This window comes from Pipistrellus hanaki (genome assembly GCF_964339955.1).
Source record: "Pipistrellus hanaki genome assembly, chromosome: 21".
Classification (NCBI taxonomy): domain Eukaryota; kingdom Metazoa; phylum Chordata; class Mammalia; order Chiroptera; family Vespertilionidae; genus Pipistrellus; species Pipistrellus hanaki.
In genome coordinates this window covers 6,386,609-6,407,191 of record NC_140523.1, presented here as the reverse complement: position 1 = coordinate 6,407,191, position 20,583 = coordinate 6,386,609, and the positions used below count along the sequence as shown (strand labels likewise).

Here is a 20,583-nt window from a genome sequence, read left to right as displayed (position 1 = left end):
CATTGACCTATGAACCAGGAGGTCACAGTTCATTCCCGGTCAGGGCACATGACCAGGCTGTGAGCTCGATCCCTGGTGGGGGGCGTGCAGGTAGCAGCCAGATAATGATTCTCTGTCATCATTTATGTTTCTATTTCTCTATCCTTCTCCCTACCTCTCTAACCTTCCTCTCTGAAATCAATAAAGATATATTTTTAAAAAATAGCTATGACCAGGATCCCCAGTGTCACAGAGTTCCCCAAATGCTGGTACTGACCCCTTAAGCCTACGTAAGTGTCAGATTGCTTGAGCTTTGTTGTTATTAGTCTTTTAAAAAATATATTTTTATTACTTTCAGAGAGGAAGGGAGAGGGATACAGAAACATCAGTGATGTAAGAGAATCATCAGTCAGCTGCCTTCTTCACGCCCCCCTACTGGGGATCAAACCCGCAACCCGGCATGTGTCCTGACTGGAATCGAACAGTGACCTCCTGGTTCATAGGTTGACGCTCCACCACTGAGCCCCGCCGGTCAGGCAGGAGCTGGAGTTTTGTTGCTTTGAGGCAGCAGGACCTCCGGGCTTCACAGAGCTGCCCTGTACCTGCCTCTCCCCGGCCCTGCGTGGCCAGTGTCTCTACTGGACGTGTGTCTGCTCGGCACACGCCAGCCGTGGTTCTGTCGTGCTGTCGGTGGTTGTGCCTCAGCGTGTCCCGTTGCGAGGCTGCGGGAGGAGAAGGGAGGGAAGAAAACGAAGAAGTCACAGGACCACCTTTATTTTTCCTTCCTAGTACTGAGCATGCTCCACAACCCACTGGGCAGCGTCCTGGGGAAGCCCCCCCTGAGCTTCCTGCCGCTGGACCCCCTTGGATGCGACGTGGACAAGTTCCCGGCGCCCGCGGTCAGAGGCGCCCGCGTGGACACGAGGCCCATCTTGGACTCCCGCTCCTGCAGCCCCTCGGACTCGGACACCAGTGGCTTCAGCTCCGGATCAGATCACTTCTCAGACTTGATTGTATGTCGCTTGTCGGGGATGGGGTGGGAGGGCCAGCTTGCCTGGCAGGGGGCACGTGCCCACTAGGATGCTGGGAGCTGTGGAGGCCATTGTGGGCACACACAGAGTTTTCGTCCTTGACAAAATAGGGGGTGCCCTGTACCCCACCACTGGGCGATGCATTTCTCCTAGCTGAGTTGCGTTTCCTGGCCGACACGGGGTCTTCTTTGGCCTTCACGCAGTGTCGTGTATGAGCCTTTCTGTATGACAGCTCAGAATTCTTACGTGGTGGCTTTTAAAACGATGGGCAGGCTCTGTTTTACTGCGCTATCCAGGAGTTGCAATTATTGACAAACGAAGGCAAGACCCTTTACCAGCCACAGAGGGGATGGCTCTCTTTCTTGCAGTGTCTGTAGCCAGACCCGCCGCTCCGCCTGGGTGTGCCTGTCACTGGCAGGGCCAGGGTTTTAACCCAGACCTGACTGCCCGGCTCCTAAAGCCTTTCCTGAGCCGTGTAGGCTCTCCGTCGGAGGCCGCTGTGCACCTCAGAAGTGCTGCCCAGCGTTCATGTGGCCCCCGGCTCTCAGGGCGCCCAGGTTGTGTGGAGCTGGGGTGGGTTAAGTGAGGACCACACTGCCCTGTGGCCTCCTCATCCCGGCCTTTGCTCTGGGCCCCTCCACTGGCTGGTCGGTGAACGGAAGGCTGGCTTCCTACCTCTTCCCTTCCACCCCCGGGACTGGTCCACCCTGGTTGTGGATACAGTTTCCCACTCATAGCCCAGCCGTTAGCACCCTCCTGTCCGCTCACCTAGAGCATGAGCAGGCGCTCCTGCTCCCTTGCCCTGGCTCAGGCTGCTCCCAGAGGGGGCCCCACTGTGGGCTCTGCTCCCCCGGGCCGCAGTTTCCTCCTGTAAATGGGGTGAGATGAAGTGCTTCTAGCGATGGCCTTTAGATGGAAACTTGCCTCATCAAGCTTTAATCATTTGGGTTTTGTAGAAAGGATTTCCTCAGGCTTGGCCCGTGTGGCTCAGTGGTTGAGCATCGAGCCATGAACCAGAAGGTCACTGTTTAATTCCCGATCAGGGCACATTCCCAAGTTTTGGGCTCGATCCCCTGGTAGGGGACATGCAGGAGGCGGTCAATCAATGATGATCCTCTCTCATCAGCGTTTCTATCTCTCTTTCCCTCTCCCTTCCTCTCTCTCTAAAAGTCAATAAAAACATAAAAATAAAAATAGAACGTCCCCAGATACCTCCCTCCTCACAGTGGAGGGAAGAGAGGCAGTATTTTGAACTTTTAGAACATACTCTGTTGAGTGATTAGTTTGTTTTTATGATAATGAGATATTATTTTACCCACTGAAACCAGTAGAATTTAAAGCTTTGGCACAAGCTTAGAGTAAAACATGCATTCTTACATATTTCTGATGGAACCCCCCACCCCCCACCCCAAATAGAAAGCATGTTGATTCTAGACCTAGGAATCTGACCAAAGAAAACACAAGATATGAAGCTACATCTTAAAGTGCTTATTTATAGCCCTGAAGACGGCGGGAGTATTTGAAGGTTCATCACTGGGGCAATAGGTCAGGGAAATGTAGCTTGTTCCCTAAATAGAATAACGTCAATTAATTAAAAATGTTTACAAAGATTGGCAAAATGAAAAAAAAAATGTTGACTTGGGGACAAAAGAATTTGTTTAAATTAGGGTAGGACAACTCATCTTTAAAATGCTTAGGGCCTTAACCGGTTTGGCTCAGTGGATAAAGCGCCAGCCTGCGGACTGAAGGGTCTCAGGTTTGATTCCGATCAAGGGCATGGACCTTGGTTGCGGGCACATCCCCAGTAGGAGGCGTGCAGGAGGCGGCTGATCGATGTTTCTCTCTCATCGATGTTTCTAACTATCTCTTTCCCTTCCTCTCTGTAAAAAAAAATCAATAAAATATATTTTAAGAAAATGCTTAGGGAGAAAGTCTGGAAGAAAGCAGAGACCCAATGCTTAATGCTATTTTTCATAATTTCTGCAGTGCAGTGATTCCTCTTCAAACCAGACCGTCCTCTGAACACCTGTCTCCCTTTTCCTCCCCCAGTCAAGCCTCCGCATCTCCTCCCCTCTGCCCTTCCTGTCTCTGACAGGGGGTGGCCCCAGAGATTCCTTAAAGATGGGGGTTGGGTCCCAGATGGACGCAGAGCAAGCTGCTCTCGCTGCTGCCGCTGCCGCCGCTGCTGCCGCCATCACCCCCTCCCCAACCAGTGCGTCGAAGAGATGGCCAGGAGCTTCCATGTGGCCTTCCTGGGACCTCCTGGAGGCCCCCAAAGACCCCTTCAACATCGAGAGAGAGGCCCGGCTGCACCGGCAGGCGGCAGGTGAGTGCGGGCCTGGGCCCCGCAGGGACCTGACTGCAGGAGGACTTGGCTGCCCCGCCGTGAAGTCCCGGATCTGCAGAGCACGGTCTGTCCTCTGGAGTAGGGGCTGAGGGGACAGGCAGGGCTCTGCCACGCTGGCAGACGGGAAGGGACGGTGACCTGCGTGATCAGTGGGTCCCTCTCACCCGTGTTTCTCCCTGGAGACTGGCCGTGCACAGCCGTTCCTGTGTATCCTCTCACGGGACCCCCCGGGCGTGGTGCTCAGGGCTTCGTCTCCCTTCCCCTTCCTAACTCAGAGGCAGGGCTTTCTTCCCCGAGGCTTTCTGATGGGGAAACTGGGGGACACTGGGGTGGGCGGCCTCTAAGGTAAGGAGTGTCCCCAGGTGTCCTGGTCTCCCACAGAACTCGGCTCCATCCTTGACCTGAGCTGAAATACGCACTGCATCTGTGCATCATTTCCCGCCTGTACTCAGAGGTCACACAGTCAGTGTTTACAGAAGTCACACAGTCAGTGTTTACAGAGGTCGCACAGTCAGTGTTTACAGAAGTCACACAGTCAGCCGAGACCGGTTTGGCTCAATGGATAGAGCGTCGGCTTGGGGACTGAAGGGACCCAGGTTCGATTCCGGTCAAGGGCATGTACCTTGGTTGCGGGCACATCCCCGGTGGGGGGTGTGCAAGAGGCAGCTGATCGATGACTCTCTCTCTCATTGATGTTTCTAGCTTTCTATCTCTCTCCCTTCCTCTCTGTACAAAATCAATAAAATATATTAAAAAAAAAAAAAAAAGTCACACAGTCAGTGTTTACAGAAGTCACACAGTCAGTGTTTACGAGGCGTCAGGCACCCACCAGGTGCTGAGCTCCTGTCTGGGCTGGTGTTCAGTGTCTCCCTTCCCTGCGTCTCTGGAGGCGGCAGTGTGTCTGACTTCCTGCTCACAGAGCTGGGCCTGCTCTCCTCCTGGTAGTGGAGAGGTCTCGGCCGCCGGCCTTTGCTCTTTCTCCAGTGCCACTGTTTGCTACGCAGGGATGGTCCCATGTGTTTGACATGGCCGTTCTAGCGAGTTCCGTTACACACCATTGCTGACGGTTGCCCGTTTCTTGCTGGCATGTCGGGCCTGGGCCTTGAGGGAATGGCTTCATGTCATGTCCTCGCCCGGGTGGGCAGGAGGCTTGGTTTCCTTGGTGCTCTGGCGGGGAGTGCGGTGGGCAAGGCCTGGCCACGCCCTCGAGGTCACTCCCGGATCCAGAGCAGCACAGACCGAGCGGGGACAGCGTTAAAGACTGCTAGAAGGCCGAGTGGGTGACCAAGAACGGAGCCCCCAGGAGCTGGAGGGCAAACAGAAGAGCAGCCAAGGCGCATTGAGTCCGAGTCAGACACGTCACAGCGGGCTGGGACAGGCTTGTCGCTGGCATCCCTTGGGTGCTGAGGGGCCGGGTCCATTATCTAAGGAAGGCCCGGTGTCTGTTGGGGCGTCATTCTACTTTAATGAGCATTGTAAGCAGCTACTACACAGAACTGCTTTGTGGTTAAGTTACCCTTTACCCGTTTGAAAACAGCTTGGGCTGTGACCATTTTTACCTACACATCCCTCCGTTTTCATGGAGGCAGAGTCAGTGCCCAGAGCCGGGCTGCCATGGTGAGGGGTCAGCTTTCCCGCCCTCTCCCGGCTGTCGGGCCCGGGCCTTTTAGAGAACGGCTTCATGTCATGTCCTCGCCCGAGTGGACGTGAGGAGGCTTGGTTTCCTTGGCACAGGCCTGGCTGCACCTGGGGCCTGTCCAGTTCTTCCTGGTCCCCTTCACCCCAGGGCAGGGCAGGGATTCTCTGACCCCCGCTTCTCTCTCTCTCTTCCACCAAAGCTATGAATGAAGCTACCTGTACCTGGAGCGGTCAGCTTCCGCCACGGAACTATAAGAACCCTGTCTACTGCTGCAAAGTGTTCCTGGGAGGCGTCCCCTGGGACATTACGGAAGGTGAGCGGCCTCCAGCCGCCTGCTTCAGGGGCATGGCGCTGGGGCGACCTCTGAACTCAGGGCACTCCGAGGGAGGGGCTCCGGCTGGTATTTGCCCTGCCCCTGAGACCAGGGTCCTCTCAGGGTTGTTTGTGAGGCCGGATGAGTCTGGGAGAGCCGGGCCCCTGGGGGAGGGTGTGCCTCAGCCCACCCCTCTCTCTCCTCTCTCTCCGCTCCGCAGCTGGATTGATTAACACCTTCCGTGTGTTTGGCTCTCTGAGCGTGGAGTGGCCCGGTAAGGATGGCAAGCACCCCCGGTGTCCTCCCAAAGGTAATATGCCTAAAGGTAATAACAGACATGGTAGGAGCTTTTTCTTTCCTCCCCGGCACATACTTGCACTGAGGGATGCTGGGATGTCACTGCTGCATGCTGGGACCGCGGCGTAGGCACCGGGAGCACACAGCTTTCCGCCGTCAGCACTGCTCCCCAACTGGCACGGTCACCCCTCTGTCCTCCTGAGCTAACGGTCCGTCTGTCCGAACTGACCTGCAGCGGGAGCTGCCTCCGACACCCCCGTGTGACACTTCCCGTGCCCTCCCCCACCTGGCCCCAGCCGCTTCCCTCTCAGAGCAGGGCATTCGCAAGCCACCCTCCCCCCCCCCGCCATTGCCTGCCCTCCTCCCTGCCCCGTTACGTTGTCCCCGACCTCATTCTGAGCTCCCTTTGGGGTTGGCAGGAATGAGGCCCGCCCGAGCCTCCGGTCCCTCGCTGGTCTGAAATGAGATCCCTTCCCTGTAGAAAGGAGCAGGTGCTATTTTCACCCTCCCCGTCTCCACTGGCAACGCCCCTGGGGCCTGGACCAGTGGTAACTGGGCTTCTAGAGCAGCCCCCCGCCCGGGAGGCAGGCTGCAGCCCTGCCCTGCTCCCCCAGCTCCCCCAGCTCCCCCGGGCGGGAACACGTGCTCCGGTCGGTCGGGCTAAGGGCTGTGTTGTATGACAGGCCCCGTCCTGCCTTGCCGACCTCCCCCAGCTCAGGTAGGGAGGTCCCCGCCACCACCCCCTCTCCCCCCGGCCTGGGCTCCGGCAGAGCAGGGGCTCCCGTCAACGAGACTCCCCAGGAGCAGGACACGATTGTGCCGTACGCACGAGGCCACCTCTCCTGGGACTAAGCGCCGCAGAACCGAGGCCGAGGAGGGGCCAGGGTACCTGAACCCTTTCTCTCTCGGGAGCAGGGTACGTGTACCTGGTGTTCGAAGTGGAGAAGTCGGTCCGGGCCTTGCTGCAGGCTTGCTCGCACGACCCGCTGAGCCCGGACGGCCTGAGCGAGTACTACTACAAGATGTCCAGCCGCAGGATGCGCTGCAAGGAGGTGAGCGAGCACTGCGGCCTCCGGGCCCCCTGGGGCGGGAGGACACGGCTGAGGCAAGAAGCTTTTCCTGCCTCACAGCAGAGACAGCAAAACACTCTCCATTCCATTAAAAAAAAAAGTGACCTTTGGGTCTTCCTGGTATGTGTGTCTCCTGCCCATGGAGGTCAAACCGACTCCCAGCCCCCTTCCGACCGTGGTGGGTAAGTCTGGGGCCCACGCCCACAGGGCCCCTGCTTCTCTCCCCCCCTTTGCTAGCGTGGGGTTCCCCCCACAGGGGTCTCTCTCCTCACCCCCTTTCTGGATCAGCCTGCATCGGTATGGGGGAGCTCAGGGATCTCCTCCTCAGCCGAGCTCCCCAAGTGGCTCTAGCAGGCGGACAGTGTTTGAGAAACAGACTTTGAAAACGGCACTGGTTCCTGAACGCCCTTTAGGTCACGAGGGCCCGTCATGACCTCACATATCTCCAAGGGGGCTGTTGAGCTTAGGGACCAGTCTGCTGTTATTAAAATTCTGGTTCCAGGACATGTCCCTGCTGTGACATTGGACTAGATGTTTAGCATCTCTGAAACATTGGAAGGGACCAGGCCTGCAAGGGAGGGCAGGTAGGGATGACCAAGCCAGCCGAGGAGGGAAGTTAGGGGGGACCCAGGCCTGAGGGGAGGGCAGTTAAGGGTGACCAGGCCTGCAGGAGAGGGTAGTTAGGGGCAATCAGGAAGGCAGGCAGGCGAGTGGTTGGGAGCCAACAGTCCTGGATCGTGAGAGGGATGTCCGACTGCCCTAAATTGAGGGGTCCCAGATTGGAGAGGGTGCAGGCTGAGCTGAGGGCCACAACCCCCCTCCCCTGAGCATGAATTTTGTGCACAGGGCCTCTACTATGTGTACATTCTAAAGAAAAAAGGCATTCACGAAGCTGGCTCTTTTTTTATAGCTGTTTCCTGGTGTCCAGTCACGTTTTTGTCTTAGTCGCAGGGCAGGTTCATCCCCAGAGCACCCCCTCCTCTCTGTTCTCCCCGCTGGGGCCCATGCAGTGACCCCTGTTGTATGTAGAACGTGGGGAGCATGCTCCTCTGCCGGTCCTGTTTTCCCAGGGGCAGGCCGTGGAGCCGTGCCCAGGCCCCTCCGCCCCCTCCATGCCCTGCCGCCTCCATCCTGTCCCTCCTTCCCTCGCTGCCCTGCGGTGACGGAGCCCCTGTCTGGGTGTGCTGACCGTGGGCTGCCTGTCCTCTGCCTCTTCTACTGCCTTCAGGTCCCTTCCCGCCCCCGTGTGGTCAGCATCTGACTCCCTCCTCTCTCCTTTCCGGGTCAGATACATGACTCACCTTGGGGCTCTGCTCTTACCTTCAGACTCACTCTCCAGGCTCCTGCCTGCCTGGCCCGCCTCCCCGGGCCTTCCTTCAGGAATGTCCTGTGGTCCTCGGCATCTGTTTATGTAAGAAAAACGCTGGGCATGTGGACCAAGCTGGTGGCACCTCCCGTGGGGTGGACAAAGCAAAGTGGGCTTCTGCACCTCCAGTGGAATTGGCTCTGGGTAACTTCTCCCAGGCCCTCTCTTCCAGGCCACCCAGGCCTGGACCCTGGCCAGGCTCCTCCGGGCGGTCCCACACGCCCAGCCCCGGGCTCTGTGGCGGGTCTCCTGGGCGTGGCTGCCCGGGCCCCTGCAGGCCTGCCTCTCCGTCCTCTGAGCCTCCTTCACTTCTGCCTCTGGCTGGTTTCCGCCTCATCTCTTCCTGCTCCGAGACAGCCTTTTAGATCCTCACACATTAATCTTCCCGAACACTGGAGTCTGCACTTCACTGCGGCTCTCCGCCCGCCCTGCCAGGCTGTGTCCGAGGCAGAGGCGTGGTCAGCTCCTGCCCACGGCGCTGGCACCCGGGCCAGGAGCCATCGCATACCTAAGCGCCCAGCCTCTGCCTCCAGCTCCTGTCCTGGAGTCTCCCTGTGAGCCCTTTCTGCTCCGGGGACCACGGCCCTCTGCTGGACCACACGGGTGGCGGTTTGGTTCTGCTCCGCCTGCTCCCCAGGATGAGTGGCTGCTCTTGGGCCCCTTGCTGTCGCATTTGGACTCACGGGCTCGGTGACCGTCGGCACTGGCTGGGCTGCGAGAGGCAGGCTGGGTGCCTCCCGCCGGGTCCAGCAAGGCCAGGGGCCGTGCCCCCCACCCACTCCACCCCCCACAGGAGCCGGCGTGACACCCCTCTGCATGCTCTTCCAGGTGCAGGTGATCCCCTGGGTCCTGGCTGACAGCAACTTCCTGCGGAACCCGTCCCACAGACTGGACCCCCGCAGGACGGTGTTCGTGGGCGCCCTGCACGGGATGCTCAACGCCGAGGCCCTGGCGGCCATCCTCAACGACCTGTTCGGAGGCGTGGTGTACGCGGGGATCGACACCGATAAGCACAAGTACCCCATCGGTGAGCGCCCGCTTCCGGGCGGGGAGGCCTGCGGCCGCGGGAGGTCTCCCAGGATCCTGATCCTTCCCGTGGGGGCGAGAGCGAGGCCTGGCCCGGGGCTGCCTGCCGACGGACGCGTCCCAGCAGCAGAGCGCCTTTCTCTAGCTGAGCACCCTCTGCACCCACCCTCCCCCGCCTCCCCCACCCCTGGTGAAGGGGGAAACACAGAGACGGGGACCTCGGAGGTGAAAATGGGAGAGGAATGTGGGTGGGGCGCTCAGAGCCAAACGGTTTGGGACAGACAACAGGTCCTGTGTCACTAAGAGGCCAGCTCTTTCCTGGGCTCCCTGGCTTCCTTTATTAAGTGGTCCTGGGCAGGGGCAGGGCCCGGAGGGAGAACGGCGGGTGACCCCAGTGCAGGGCAGTCTGGCCCAGCCCCTGGGTTCCGGGTCAGCCCCTCTGAGCAGGCAGGTCACCTCCAGATGCTGCACAGGAATCTCGGGGGGGCCGGTTGGGGGTGGAGCAGAGCCTGAACTTGGTGATGGGGACGTGGCTGACCCTCTCCCCACAGCCTGGTCAGGAGGGAGCCGTGTGCATTGGGGCCACCCGTGCTGCACCCCAGACGGAGCGGCCGCCTGCGGTGCCAGCGGAGTGGGGGCCTTGGCAGGACGAGGCTCTCCCCGCTCCCTGCCTGGTCTCGGGGACCTCGGATGAGGGCATGGCCGTGGGCCCACCTTCAGGAGGGGCTCTCGCTGAATCCTGGCCTCGCCTGAGCCCTGCGGTCTTCCCTGGGCCCTGCCCACACCAGAGGGCTCTCCCTCCCGGGCCCGTGTTCCTGTGGGGCTGGTGCCTTGTGGTCTGAACTAGCCACCCACCGACTGTGGCTGCTAGTGCCACACGTTAGAACAATAAGGTTCTGTGTATATGGGGCTAAATAAAATATAATAGTTAATTCCACCCAACTCCCCCACTTCAATGTGGCTAGAAAACTTAAAATTGCGTAAGTCGCTCACAGCTCATTTCCATTGGACATCACTGGCCTAGAAACAGGGTTTCCTGAGTGTTGACAAGTGACATTTGGGAGAATTTGGCTAAGTTATCAGCTTAAAAGTTAGCCTGCTGTCATGGGTCAGACAGTTAACTCACCGGTGCCTGGGCGGGGCCAGACCCCATGGCTTCTCTGGCTGCACAGCCTGAGGGCCGGGCGTTCCCGCCCTCAGAAGGGGCATTTGTTCTGCTGTTCCCACCACAGGCTCCGGGCGCGTGACCTTCAGCAATCAGCGCAGTTACCTGAAGGCCGTCAGCGCTGCCTTTGTGGAGATCAAAACTACCAAGTTCACCAAGAAGGTGAGGGCTGACCTGTCCCTTCCTCTGGGCGGGTACCCCCCGGGCCGCTGAGACGGAGCCGTCCCTGGGCTGGGTGTGCCCGGGGACTCACGGGGTTCAGGTTTGGAGGCGGGGGAGCCTGGCCGTGGTGACCCAGGAGAGCGGGCTGTGGCTGCTGGGGGGCCTTCCCTGGCTGGGCTACTGGGCGGCATTGCTGGGCCTGACTTCCTTCTCCTGATCCGCGTCCTCCTGATCTGGGTGGGAGACGGGGGGCGCAATGTGCCGGGGGACCAGGCAGGAATGTGTGTGGTCCCCCACACTGCAGAGGCTGCAGCCCGGCCCTGCGTGGGGAGCTCACCTGCCCCCTGGGGTCTCCACACTCCGCCCCTTCCACCCAGGAAGTGCCCTGCATTCCCGCGGAGCGCCCCGTGGTGCACCCTCCCTCGCAGCTACTTCCTTCTCCCGTCTCGCCCTGTGCAGGTTCAGATCGACCCCTACCTGGAAGACGCTCTGTGCCACTTCTGCAACTCTCAGCCGGGCCCTTTCTTCTGTCGCGATCAGGTGCGTCCCCTGGGCCCCGGGGGTGTCTAGGAGGTCCCCCCTTAGTTAAAAACAGCCTCACCAGGTTCTCACACAGAGTGTTGGGGTGTCTGAGCTCAGAGGAGGCGCTGGTGGTCAGGCCAGGGGCACACTGGGATGGTTTGACCCACAACTCTTGGGCAGGCTCTCAAGTTCAGGTTCTCCTTTCCCCCGATGTCGGCTGGCATGTGGCCTGCCGCTGGTCATCGCGGGTGCTGAGGGTGACAGGAGCCTGGGGGGGCCGTCAGCGGGACCTGCGAGCCAGGCAGTGCTGCCCCAGTTCCTGGGTCACCACGGCCAGGCTGCTGTTCCCCCACTCTGGGACCCCTTTGGTGTTTATCCCGGGTCTGTACCGCCAGGTGTCAGACGCAGGCAGACGGCAGCACAGCAGCTTCTCGTTGACGGTTTCTGGGGGGCGGTGCACACATCTGGGGTGTTTTTCAGCAGAAATGCTTCTCATACTTGAATGTGTGAGCACATCATTTGAGGACCTTGTCTAAATGCAGATTGTGACTCGGCGGGTTTGGGGTGGGGCCCGAGACCCCCCCGTTTCTGCCCAGCGTCCAGGCGGTGCCCGGGCAGCTGGCCTGCGATGTGCTGGCGGGAGCTGGGGGCCTGGCCGGGCGTCCGCTCCAGCGTTTGCAGTGGCTGCTCAGGCTCGGAGCCCCTGGCGGACAGACGGAGGTTAAACCACAGCTCCTGATGAGGGTGTGCAGTGCCTTGGACTGAGGACGCGCATCTCTCTGATCAGCCTCCATCACCGGTTTTGGGGGGGAGGGGGCTCTCCATTTTTTAGGTAATTGCTCCGAGGTCAGAGGTTTGTCAGAGGTTACACAGCTCAGAGCAGGAGGTGGGACAGAGCCCAGGGTGCAGTCCCCTGCCCTCACGTGGCTGAAGAAGCATTTCCTTTACACTGGGACCTGGAGTCACTGTCTTCAGAGGTCCCTGCACACGGGCAGCCTGCAGGGGGTGAGGGATGGGGTCTGAGGGGCCGCAGAGGTGAGGGGTGAGGGGAGCCGGACACGGTGGGAGGCCTGAGTGTTGGATGGAGTCAGGAACATAGCAGGTGTCTCGGGTCGATCAGACCCGTGTTAGGGGTTCCAGGTTCCCCGAGACCCTCCCTCCCAGCACCACAGGGGCCCGGGTCTCCCCATTCCTGACACCGGAGAGCCCCGCCCCCTTTCTCCCCCACAGGTGTGCTTCAAGTACTTCTGCCGGACCTGCTGGCACTGGCGGCACAGCGCGGAGGGCCTGCGCCACCACAGCCCGCTGATGCGGAACCAGAAGAACCGCGACGCCAGCTAGAGGCGCGGCCTCGCCTGGCGGCCGGGGCGCCGGCTGCCCGCGGACCAGGGAAGACCGCAGTCACCTTTGCACTCGCTGCGTCTGTCTTTGTTTCTGCACTAATTACTGCACAATGAGTTCTGTCCAGTTTGTTCTCAGGGGCGGGGCTGGGGCAAGGACCCCCCGGCCCACCCTCCCAGTGACTGTAGTTTTCCCAGATTTTAGTTCTTCCTTTTGCCGATGAAAAAGCAAAAAAAAAAAAAAAAAGAATGAACGTGTCCGGAAGGTAGCGACACGATGCCTACATCGAGGTTTATTTATTAAAAGCGCTTTTTTGTTGTTGTTGTTTTTTTACATTCCTCGCAATACTGATGGCGGTGATGCGCAGGTCTCGTCGGTGTTTCATCCTTGCAGTTGCCATACAGTGCCTTTCCATTGATTCCCCCCCACTGAACGGCATAAACTGGGTGTTCAGCTGGCGTTTTTTACTGTAAACCACAAGGAGACTTTGCTCTTCATTTAAACCAAAATCATAATCTCCTATTTTACGCTCAAGGGTTTTTACCGGTTCGTTTTTACACTCCTTTAAGAATAGTTTTTTAAGTCATTTGGAGCCAAGAGTAGTTGTTTTTTCTTTTTTCTTTTTTAACTTTATGTTTTCTTTCCTGGCAGCTCTTAACGTGGTAGCGGATTTGTGTCTGGGGAACTGCCGGTCACTGTTTCTCACGGTTGTGAATGAAGAGGGAAAAGAAAAAAAAAAAAAAAGATGTGTTTGAATTGCAAACTGGACCGGGTGAAAAGGTGTTTGAGCAGCTGCTGTATATAGGTTATCGCACCTTCTCTGAGTTGCACTTATTGTGGGGCGGGGGGAGGGTTGATAGGAGTTTTTAATCAACAAAAGTCACAGGACTTCTTTCTTTTTTGTAACCGAGCTACAAAGGGCTGCTTTTCGGCGGGGGCAGAAGCAGGCTCACAGGAGCCCTTCCTTGTTTTCTTTGGTTTGAGAAACGGACGGAGCAGCCGTTTGCGGTGGGTGGAAATGCTACCGAGATTTGAAAACTTGACTTTTTTCTTTTTTTTTTTCTTTTTTTTTTAAAAAAAATCGACTTGCCCCTCTTTGGGAAGCTGTGTGCCAAAGAACCAGTGTCTCCCCCCCTCCCCCTTCTCCCGCTGAGCTGACCTTGACCTTGCCTTGCTGCCTATCCCAGCTACTCTGTGGGTTTCGTGAAGCTGTGTGTGGAGTCTCTACCTCATTGTAGTATATGCAGGCAAGACTGCACTCTCCTCCAGACGTGTGGAGTCAGCTGTGGTGGTGTTTTTTTTTTGTTTTGTTTTGTTTGGCACATAATAATAAACACGTTGCAGCAGACTCCGGTTCGTTCTTGTCTCTTTGTCTCGGTGACGGAGGGGCGGGGGCTGCGGGGCAGAGGGGGAGTAAGATCTCAGAGTGAAACACTCACGTTTCCGCCCTGGCCGGTGTGGCTCAGTGGATAGAGCGTTGGCCTGCGGACTCAAGGGTTCCAGGTTCGATTCCGGCCAAGGGCATGTACCTTGGTTGTGGCCACGTCCCCAGTGGGAAGTGTGCAGGAGGCGGCTGATAGATGCTTCTCTCTCATCAATGTTTCTAAGTCTCAATTCCTCTCCCCTTCTCTCTGTAAAAAAATCAATAAAAACAAAAACACAAAAAACTCATATTCCCGCCCTGGCCGATTTGGCTCAGTGGATAGAGTGTCAGCCTGAGGACTTAAGGGTCCCAGGTTCGATTCCGGCCAAGGGCACATGCCTGGGTTGTGGGCTTGATCCCCAATGGGGGGGTGTGCAGAGCAGCCAGTCATTGTTTCTCTCTCATCATTGATGTTTCTATATATATATCCTCTCTCTCCCTTTCCCTCTCCCTTCCGCTCTGAAATGAATAAAAAAAAAAAAAACAACCAAGAAAAAAGCATTTCCTCCGATTTTCGGGGATGAGTTTCCAGCCCAGGTGGATGGTGGGACCAGGTGGGGGGCCTGCCCCTTTAAGTACTCTTGGTCACTTCCGTGGTCAAGGGCACCGTGGAGGTGCCTCTCTGGCCGGTGGATACCACGGGGCCACGTGTGAAAAGCTTCTAGGGCTCCTCTCTCAGCCACACACCCAGCTGGGAGGACCTGGGGCACGGCTGCTCCGCAGCTTTTCGTCTCACTTTGCCTTGAGCCCGTGTCCTCCTGTCGGGGGGCCTGTCACCAGCCCCTGTCCTCGCAGGCTCCCGGATCTGAGAGGGTCTGCCGATTGCGTCAGGTAGACCGTGCCGGGCCCGTCTGCCGGGCTGGTCCTGGGGAAGGTTGCCTTTTAGTTTGAGGCGCAGGAACCCTCTACCCTCTGAAGAAGCGTCCCTCCCGCGGCAGGTGCAAGAGCCCACTCGAGGCCTGGATGGCAGCGGCTCGGTTTGAAGTGTGCTGGCAAAATAAGTTCCTGCAACTCTGGGAGGGAGTCTGCCTCTCCCCTGCCCATCTGTATATCGATTTCAGAGAGGGAGGGAGAGGGAGAGGGAGGTGGAAACATCAAGGAAGAGAGTGACTCACTGATCCTATGCCTGCTGCACACACACCCTCCACTGGGGGTCAAGCCCGCAACCGGGGCGTGTTCATAGGTCAGCGCTCTAGCCACTGGGCCACACCGGCCAGGCTTTATTCCCCTCCACAGAGAGGGATTCCTGACCTACAGCCTTCCATTAGCGTGACTGCACTGACCAAGGTGATGGTAGAGGAGTTGAGGCACAGCGCTGTGCCCCTTAACTTTTTTTTTTTTTTTTTTTTTTTTTTTTGGCACATAATAAACACGTTGCAGCCAAGACCAGTTTGGCTCAGTGGATAGAGCATCTGCCTGCGGACTGAAAGGTCCCAGGTTCGATTCTGGTCAAGGGCATGTACCTTGGTTGTGGGCACATCCCCAGTGGGGGGTGTGCAAGAGGCAGCTGATATGTCTCTCATCGATGTTTCTAACTATCCCTCTCTCGCTTCCTCTCTGAAAAATCAATAAAAATAAAAAAAAAGATAACCTTAAATGATTGTTAAAAAAAAAAAAAAAAAAAAGGACCTAGCGCAACTTTTGGGAGAAAAAATATAAGACACTGTCTTATTTTCGGGGAAATAGGGTATGTAAGGTGGAGGGAAAGCCCCTCCCATAAGGATGTTTGAGCAGAGAGGCTGGGGAAAATGAGATAAGCTGTCCCAGGTGTTCCGGGCCCCCGACAGGCTGGCCGGACACATCGCTGACCTGTGGACCAGGTGGGGGTCCTGGGCAGGGCGCCCTCTTTCCTTCCTCACCTTTCCAGGCCCTCGAATGGCTTCCCAAGGACTCTGCCTCCCTCCCTCCCTCCCTCCCTCCCTCCGCACCTCGCCCTGGCCTGAGGAACAGCAAATAGGCGACCTGGTCCCAGAACCTGGGGCGGGGCTGGGAAACCAGAGACCCGCCCGCCAGCCAGCGGCTGCCGCCTGCGCTCCCACCCCGCGCCGCCAGGGGGCGCCCGGCCTCTCGCGCCGGCTCCGCGTCCAGGGAGGGCGGAAGCGGCCGTCTAGCCGGCGCCTTATAGGCCTCTCTTGTGCTTCCTGTTTCCTCTTTCACCACCAGGGACCCGCCACCACCATGGTAGGTTCTGTGGGCCGAAGCTGTCATCTCCCGCAATCGACCTCCATCCGCATCTTCCCGCGGCTTCTGCACCCGTGAGGCCGGGGCCTCCGCGGGCGGGTGGCTCCCGCGTCGGTCCCCGCGCCCCCGCTGCGCCCCTGCCCCCTCCCTCCTTCCCTCCCGGGCGCGGCCCGCGGACCCCGGAGGGGCGGCCGCGCTCCTGACCCAGTCTCTTCCCCCCCAACGCAGGGCCGCGTTCGCACCAAGACCGTGAAGAAGGCGGCCCGGGTCATCATCGAGAAATACTACACGCGCCTGGGCAACGACTTCCACACCAACAAGCGCGTGTGCGAGGAGATCGCCATCATCCCCAGCAAGAAGCTCCGGAACAAGATCGCGGGGTGAGGGGGGCCGCCGGGGCCCGGCGGGAGGTTGGGGGCGTGGGGCCTGGATCTGTCCCGGGTCAGACCCCGGGAATGGGGGGGGGGGGGGGGACTGTGTCCTGGGGATTTCTCCCGCGCGAGCTGTCCCCGTCCCCGCCCCGACACCCCGGAGCAGGGCGCTCGCTGCGTGTGAGCGTTTGCAGGGAGCCCCCCCAGTTGGGACCGTGGCGTGTTTGTGTCATCCCTGGCGGTGACACCTGGCCCGGGTCAGGCCTCGGGGCGGGGGGGACGGGGACTGAGTATTCATTGCGGTGCATTGGGAGGAGAGGAAATGAGGACCTGGGAAAGGGGGTCCTGGGAGTTTGGGGGGAGGATTTGATGCAGAATCGGATAGAGGGTGTGACAGGCGAGCAGGCGGGCGCTGTGTGTTTGTCGCTTTCGGAGTCGGGGTTCCTCTCTCTTCCCCACGGAGGGAGCGGGACTCAATCTGCGGCTCGTGTGTGTGTGTGTGTGTCCGGATCGGAGTGCACGGGCGTTCTCTCAGTGTGTGTCTGGGCGCCTGTGCCGCAGCTATGTCACGCACCTGATGAAGCGGATCCAGAGGGGCCCCGTGAGAGGCATCTCCATCAAGCTGCAGGAGGAGGAGCGGGAGAGGAGAGACAACTACGTGCCCGAGGTGAGTCTTCCTCTGGGCCTGGGCTGCTGCTGAGCCGGGAAGCAGGTGCCAGGCTTCTCTGGGGACCTCAGCTGAGCTGGAGAAGGAGGTCCTTTACCCATAAACCCTCACCCCTGCTGCGGGTGCCCGCAACCTGCCTGGCCTGGGTGTTAGTCTCTGTTCTGCCCTGTTGCAGGCATTTTTTTTTGGGGGGGGGAGTGGGAGTAAATTTTAAAATTCATTCCAGAGAGGGTGAGAGAGAAGCATCAAACCCTGGATCCTTCCGTCCTCAGCCTGAAGCTCTATCCACTGAGCAACACCGGCCAGGGCTGTTGGGGGCCATTTAAGCCCATCCTGGTTTTCACCTGAGGGCCCTCCATCGTGTTTGCTTGCCTTGCCAGGGCTTGTGGTTTGGTTACTTACTTGCCTTAGCACAAATCTTCCCAAAACACGAACAGAGTCTTAAGGTTTCCCCGAATAGCAGTCAGAATAACGAAGGGCACGCACAAAGGTGGATCCAGAAGGGATCTTTGGGGTCTGTGATCCTTAAGCCGACTGCTCACCTAGTGGGGATCCTGTCTCCTTTGCAAGTTGCCCCTCTTTTTTGTTGCAAGAATTTGGGGGAAAGGGCTGGGAAGGTGAAAGAGAACTCACTGACAGGTGTTTGGCCCGGTTCCTGTTCCTCTAGGTCTCGGCCCTGGATCAGGAGATCATTGAGGTTGATCCTGACACAAAGGAAATGCTGAAGCTCTTGGTAAGCATGTGCGCAACCCCTGAAGTAGGGCTTCCAGTAGTATCCTCCTGTCTTAATTCCAGGTGTCTCTGCTTTCCATACGCCATTTTCTTCCGACCTTGGGTCTGCCCCCGGGGTTCCTTCCAGCTGGTCCTTTTTCATTATGTGGGCTTTCATTTATTTTTTTAAAAAATTATCTTTGTTGTCGAAAGTGTTACAAATGTCGCCTTTTGTCCCCCTCATTGGACTCCCCACCCCCATTTTATTCCTTCTTTGTCTGTATGCCGACCACTTGAGTGAGCTGTGGTCTCATTTCCAGATGCTTATCTTCAGTACCCGTTGATGAGTGTCTCTGCTGTGGCTGATCTTAGGACTTTTTACATAGCTGCTGATTGCTTAGGGCCTGCCATTTGTAAGGCGGCTGCCTCAGGCTGGTGGTGTGTGTGCCTAGAGAAATTATTTGAAAAGGGAGATACATATCTCCATCTCTACCCCAGGACATTTGGTAATGTCTGGACACCCTTTTTTTTTTTTTTTTTAAGTATATTTTATTGATTTTTTTTTTACGTAGAGGAAGGGTGAAGGATAGAGAGTAGAAACATCGATCAGCTGTCTCCTGCACACCCCACACTGGGAATGTGCCTGCAACCAAGGTACATGCCCTTGACTGGAATCGAACCTGGGGCTTCTTGAGTCCACAGGCCGACAATCTATCCACTAAGCCAAACAGGTTAGGGCTTTTTAAGATAGTTTTATTGAGGAAGGGAGAACGAGAGAGCAATAGAAACATCAGTGATGATAGCATCATCGATTGGCAGCCTCCTGCACGCCCCACTGCTGGGCATGTGCCCTGACCTGGTTCATGGTTCAACACTTAACCACTGAGCCACACCGGCCGGGCTGGACACATTTTTTCATTGTCTCAGCAGGGGGGTGGGGGGATCTGAGCAGACACTAGTGGATAGAGGGCAAGGATGCTGCTAAGCATCTGACAGTGTACGGGACAGCTTCTGGTTGGAGTGTAGGGTCCTTGAGGCCATTCTGGGGTGGGGAGGAGAAAGCCCTTTGCTGGGATTCTTCGAGGTCCCTCTGCCAGCTGGTAGAGGCTCGGCGGTCCTGGAGCCACGACCACGGATCTCACTCAACCCATTTTGTTGTTCCAGGACTTTGGCAGTCTCTCCAACCTGCAGGTCACCCAGCCCACGGTGGGGATGAATTTCAAAACACCGCGTGGAGCCGTTTGAATCTTTTGCTATGCTGTAATATTCTCAATAAACCTTGGACAACTTTGCCCGTGTGTGTGGGTTTGGGTGCTGGTGGAGCAAAGGGCAGGGGTTCCTTATCGAGAAAGGGGGAGCACACTGGCTGCGTCCTGGGGGTCGGGGGCTCTGACCTCTGGGCAGGTGGGTCTGCCGAGGCTGTGGGTCCCCCTGTGTGTGCGTGGGGAGAGCGCCGGGCTGGGCGTCCCTCTCGAGCAGTGGGGAAGGAGCTGTTCAGTTGTGTGTTCACGCTGAGCATGTGTGTGGTCTGCACAGAAGTGCGGGCTCAGGTGTGGCTGTCCATGGGGCCCCTGTACACCTGCTTCTGTGAGACAGGTGCAGCAGACATTCTAAAAATGCCTTGTAATTTCAAACTTGGGGGAAGAAGCTGCAAGAACAGTACGAAGGAGCTTCAAAATGTTGTACCTAGATCTTCCAGTTGTTTACATTTTGCCCCAATTGCTTTATATTCTCTGTTACATGTACTTGTTTTTTCTAGTTCTCAGGGTTCAGGAGAATGTGTATATGCATAGACAGGTGCCCCCTTTTTATTGATTTCACAGACCGAGAGCTAGAAACATCAGTGATGAGAGAGACTGATCAGCTGCCTCCTGCGCATACCTCCCCCCCCCCCCCGGGGACCAAGCCTGCAACCTGGGCATGTTCTCTTGACCAGAATCAAACTTAGGACTCTTCAATCCACAGGCGGACACTATCCACTGAGCCAAACCAGCCATGGCTACAGGTGCCCTTTGGATTTCAGAGTCGGGGAAATGATAGAAACATCAGTTGGCTGCCTCTTGAGTCTGCAGGCTGGTGCTCTATCCACGGAGCCAAACCGGTTTTGTCTGTGTTGTTGTTTTTTAAATATGTCTTTATTGATTTCAGAGAGGAAGGGAGAGGGAGAGAGAAACATGAGAGAATCATTGACCAGCTGTCTCCCACAGGCCCTCCACTGGGAACAGACCCTGCAACCCCTATGCCCTTGACCAGAATCAAACCTGGGACCCTTCAGTCCACAGGCTGCCGCTCTATCCACTGAGCCAAACCCGCCAGGGCACAAAAGGATTTTTTTTTTTTTTTTTTTAAAGCCTCCCCACTCCCCCTTAGGTTTTTGGTGTCCATGGTGAGGAAAGGGTGGCTTTTTGGTGCAGATGAGCCAGGTGAACGAGATCAACCTTGAAACTGGCGAGGCTGTTCGCCAGGCTCGCCACCAGGGGGCAGTGCGGTCACACCAGCCGCCTCACCTGCGGGGCCGACGCCTCGTGCACCGGAGATGTGGGCGGGGCGGGGCCGCTCTTTAACTTCCGATTGGACGCCGGCGCGGCCCCGCCCCCGGAGGCCGGCCTCGCGCAGGTGCGGCGGTGGGCGGGGCCGGCGCAGGTGTCCGCACGCGCGCCGCGCCGGTGGGAGAGGCCGGGGCGCTAGAGCCGCCTGAGGGCCGCTTCGCCCTCGGGGTGCCGGCCCCCAGATGGTCCCCCCAGTTTCCTCGGGCCCTGGGGACCCCCTCCCGGGACTCCCGGCACAAAACGGACCGGAGGGCTCTCCGCCGGCGCCTGGGACACCGGGACTCCGGGACTCCGCTCTGCCCAGGGGACTGCGCCTCAGGTCAGTGTTTTTGCTTTTTCCGTCTCCGGTTGTTTGTGTCACTTTTCAAAGCGGAATGACTCCGTTAGCTAGAAAATGAGCACATTAAGCATTAAAATAAAATA

General features: G+C 57.8%; 2 protein-coding genes and 1 long non-coding RNA gene across 20 annotated transcripts in view; all 3 read left to right on the top strand.

The window, feature by feature from the left end:
* CPEB1 (cytoplasmic polyadenylation element binding protein 1) overlaps positions 1 to 13,614 on the top strand; it is a 54,496-nt gene extending 40,882 nt beyond the window's left edge. For 13 of the 17 annotated variants that reach the window (XM_084869150.1, XM_084869141.1, XM_084869154.1 and 10 more), the window contains 9 exons: positions 769 to 992; positions 3,060 to 3,336; positions 5,196 to 5,309; positions 5,530 to 5,634; positions 6,522 to 6,658; positions 8,871 to 9,069; positions 10,301 to 10,395; positions 10,855 to 10,935; positions 12,148 to 13,614. In XM_084869150.1, the coding sequence (XP_084725276.1) occupies positions 769 to 992; positions 3,060 to 3,336; positions 5,196 to 5,309; positions 5,530 to 5,634; positions 6,522 to 6,658; positions 8,871 to 9,069; positions 10,301 to 10,395; positions 10,855 to 10,935; positions 12,148 to 12,258 (1,343 nt within the window). In that variant the 3' untranslated portion in view covers positions 12,259 to 13,614. The remainder of the gene's footprint in view (positions 1 to 768; positions 993 to 3,059; positions 3,337 to 5,195; positions 5,310 to 5,529; positions 5,635 to 6,521; positions 6,659 to 8,870; positions 9,070 to 10,300; positions 10,396 to 10,854; positions 10,936 to 12,147) is intronic. The other 4 variants (XM_084869152.1, XM_084869151.1, XM_084869148.1 and 1 more) reach the window with 1 other exon arrangement.
* Positions 13,615 to 15,765: 2,151 nt separating this feature from the next.
* RPS17 (ribosomal protein S17) lies at positions 15,766 to 18,903 on the top strand. The gene is made up of 5 exons (XM_084869335.1): positions 15,766 to 15,862; positions 16,091 to 16,242; positions 16,795 to 16,900; positions 17,568 to 17,633; positions 18,776 to 18,903. Exons 1-5 carry the CDS (start codon positions 15,860 to 15,862, stop codon positions 18,854 to 18,856), a joined length of 408 nt encoding a protein of 135 aa, XP_084725461.1. The 5' UTR covers positions 15,766 to 15,859; the 3' UTR covers positions 18,857 to 18,903.
* A 1,309-nt stretch (positions 18,904 to 20,212) lies between these two features.
* Positions 20,213 to 20,583, top strand: part of LOC311614486 — a 45,754-nt gene continuing 45,383 nt past the window's right edge. For both annotated transcript variants that reach the window (XR_014793672.1, XR_014793673.1), the window contains exon 1: positions 20,213 to 20,479. This is a non-coding gene — a long non-coding RNA (uncharacterized lncRNA). The remainder of the gene's footprint in view (positions 20,480 to 20,583) is intronic.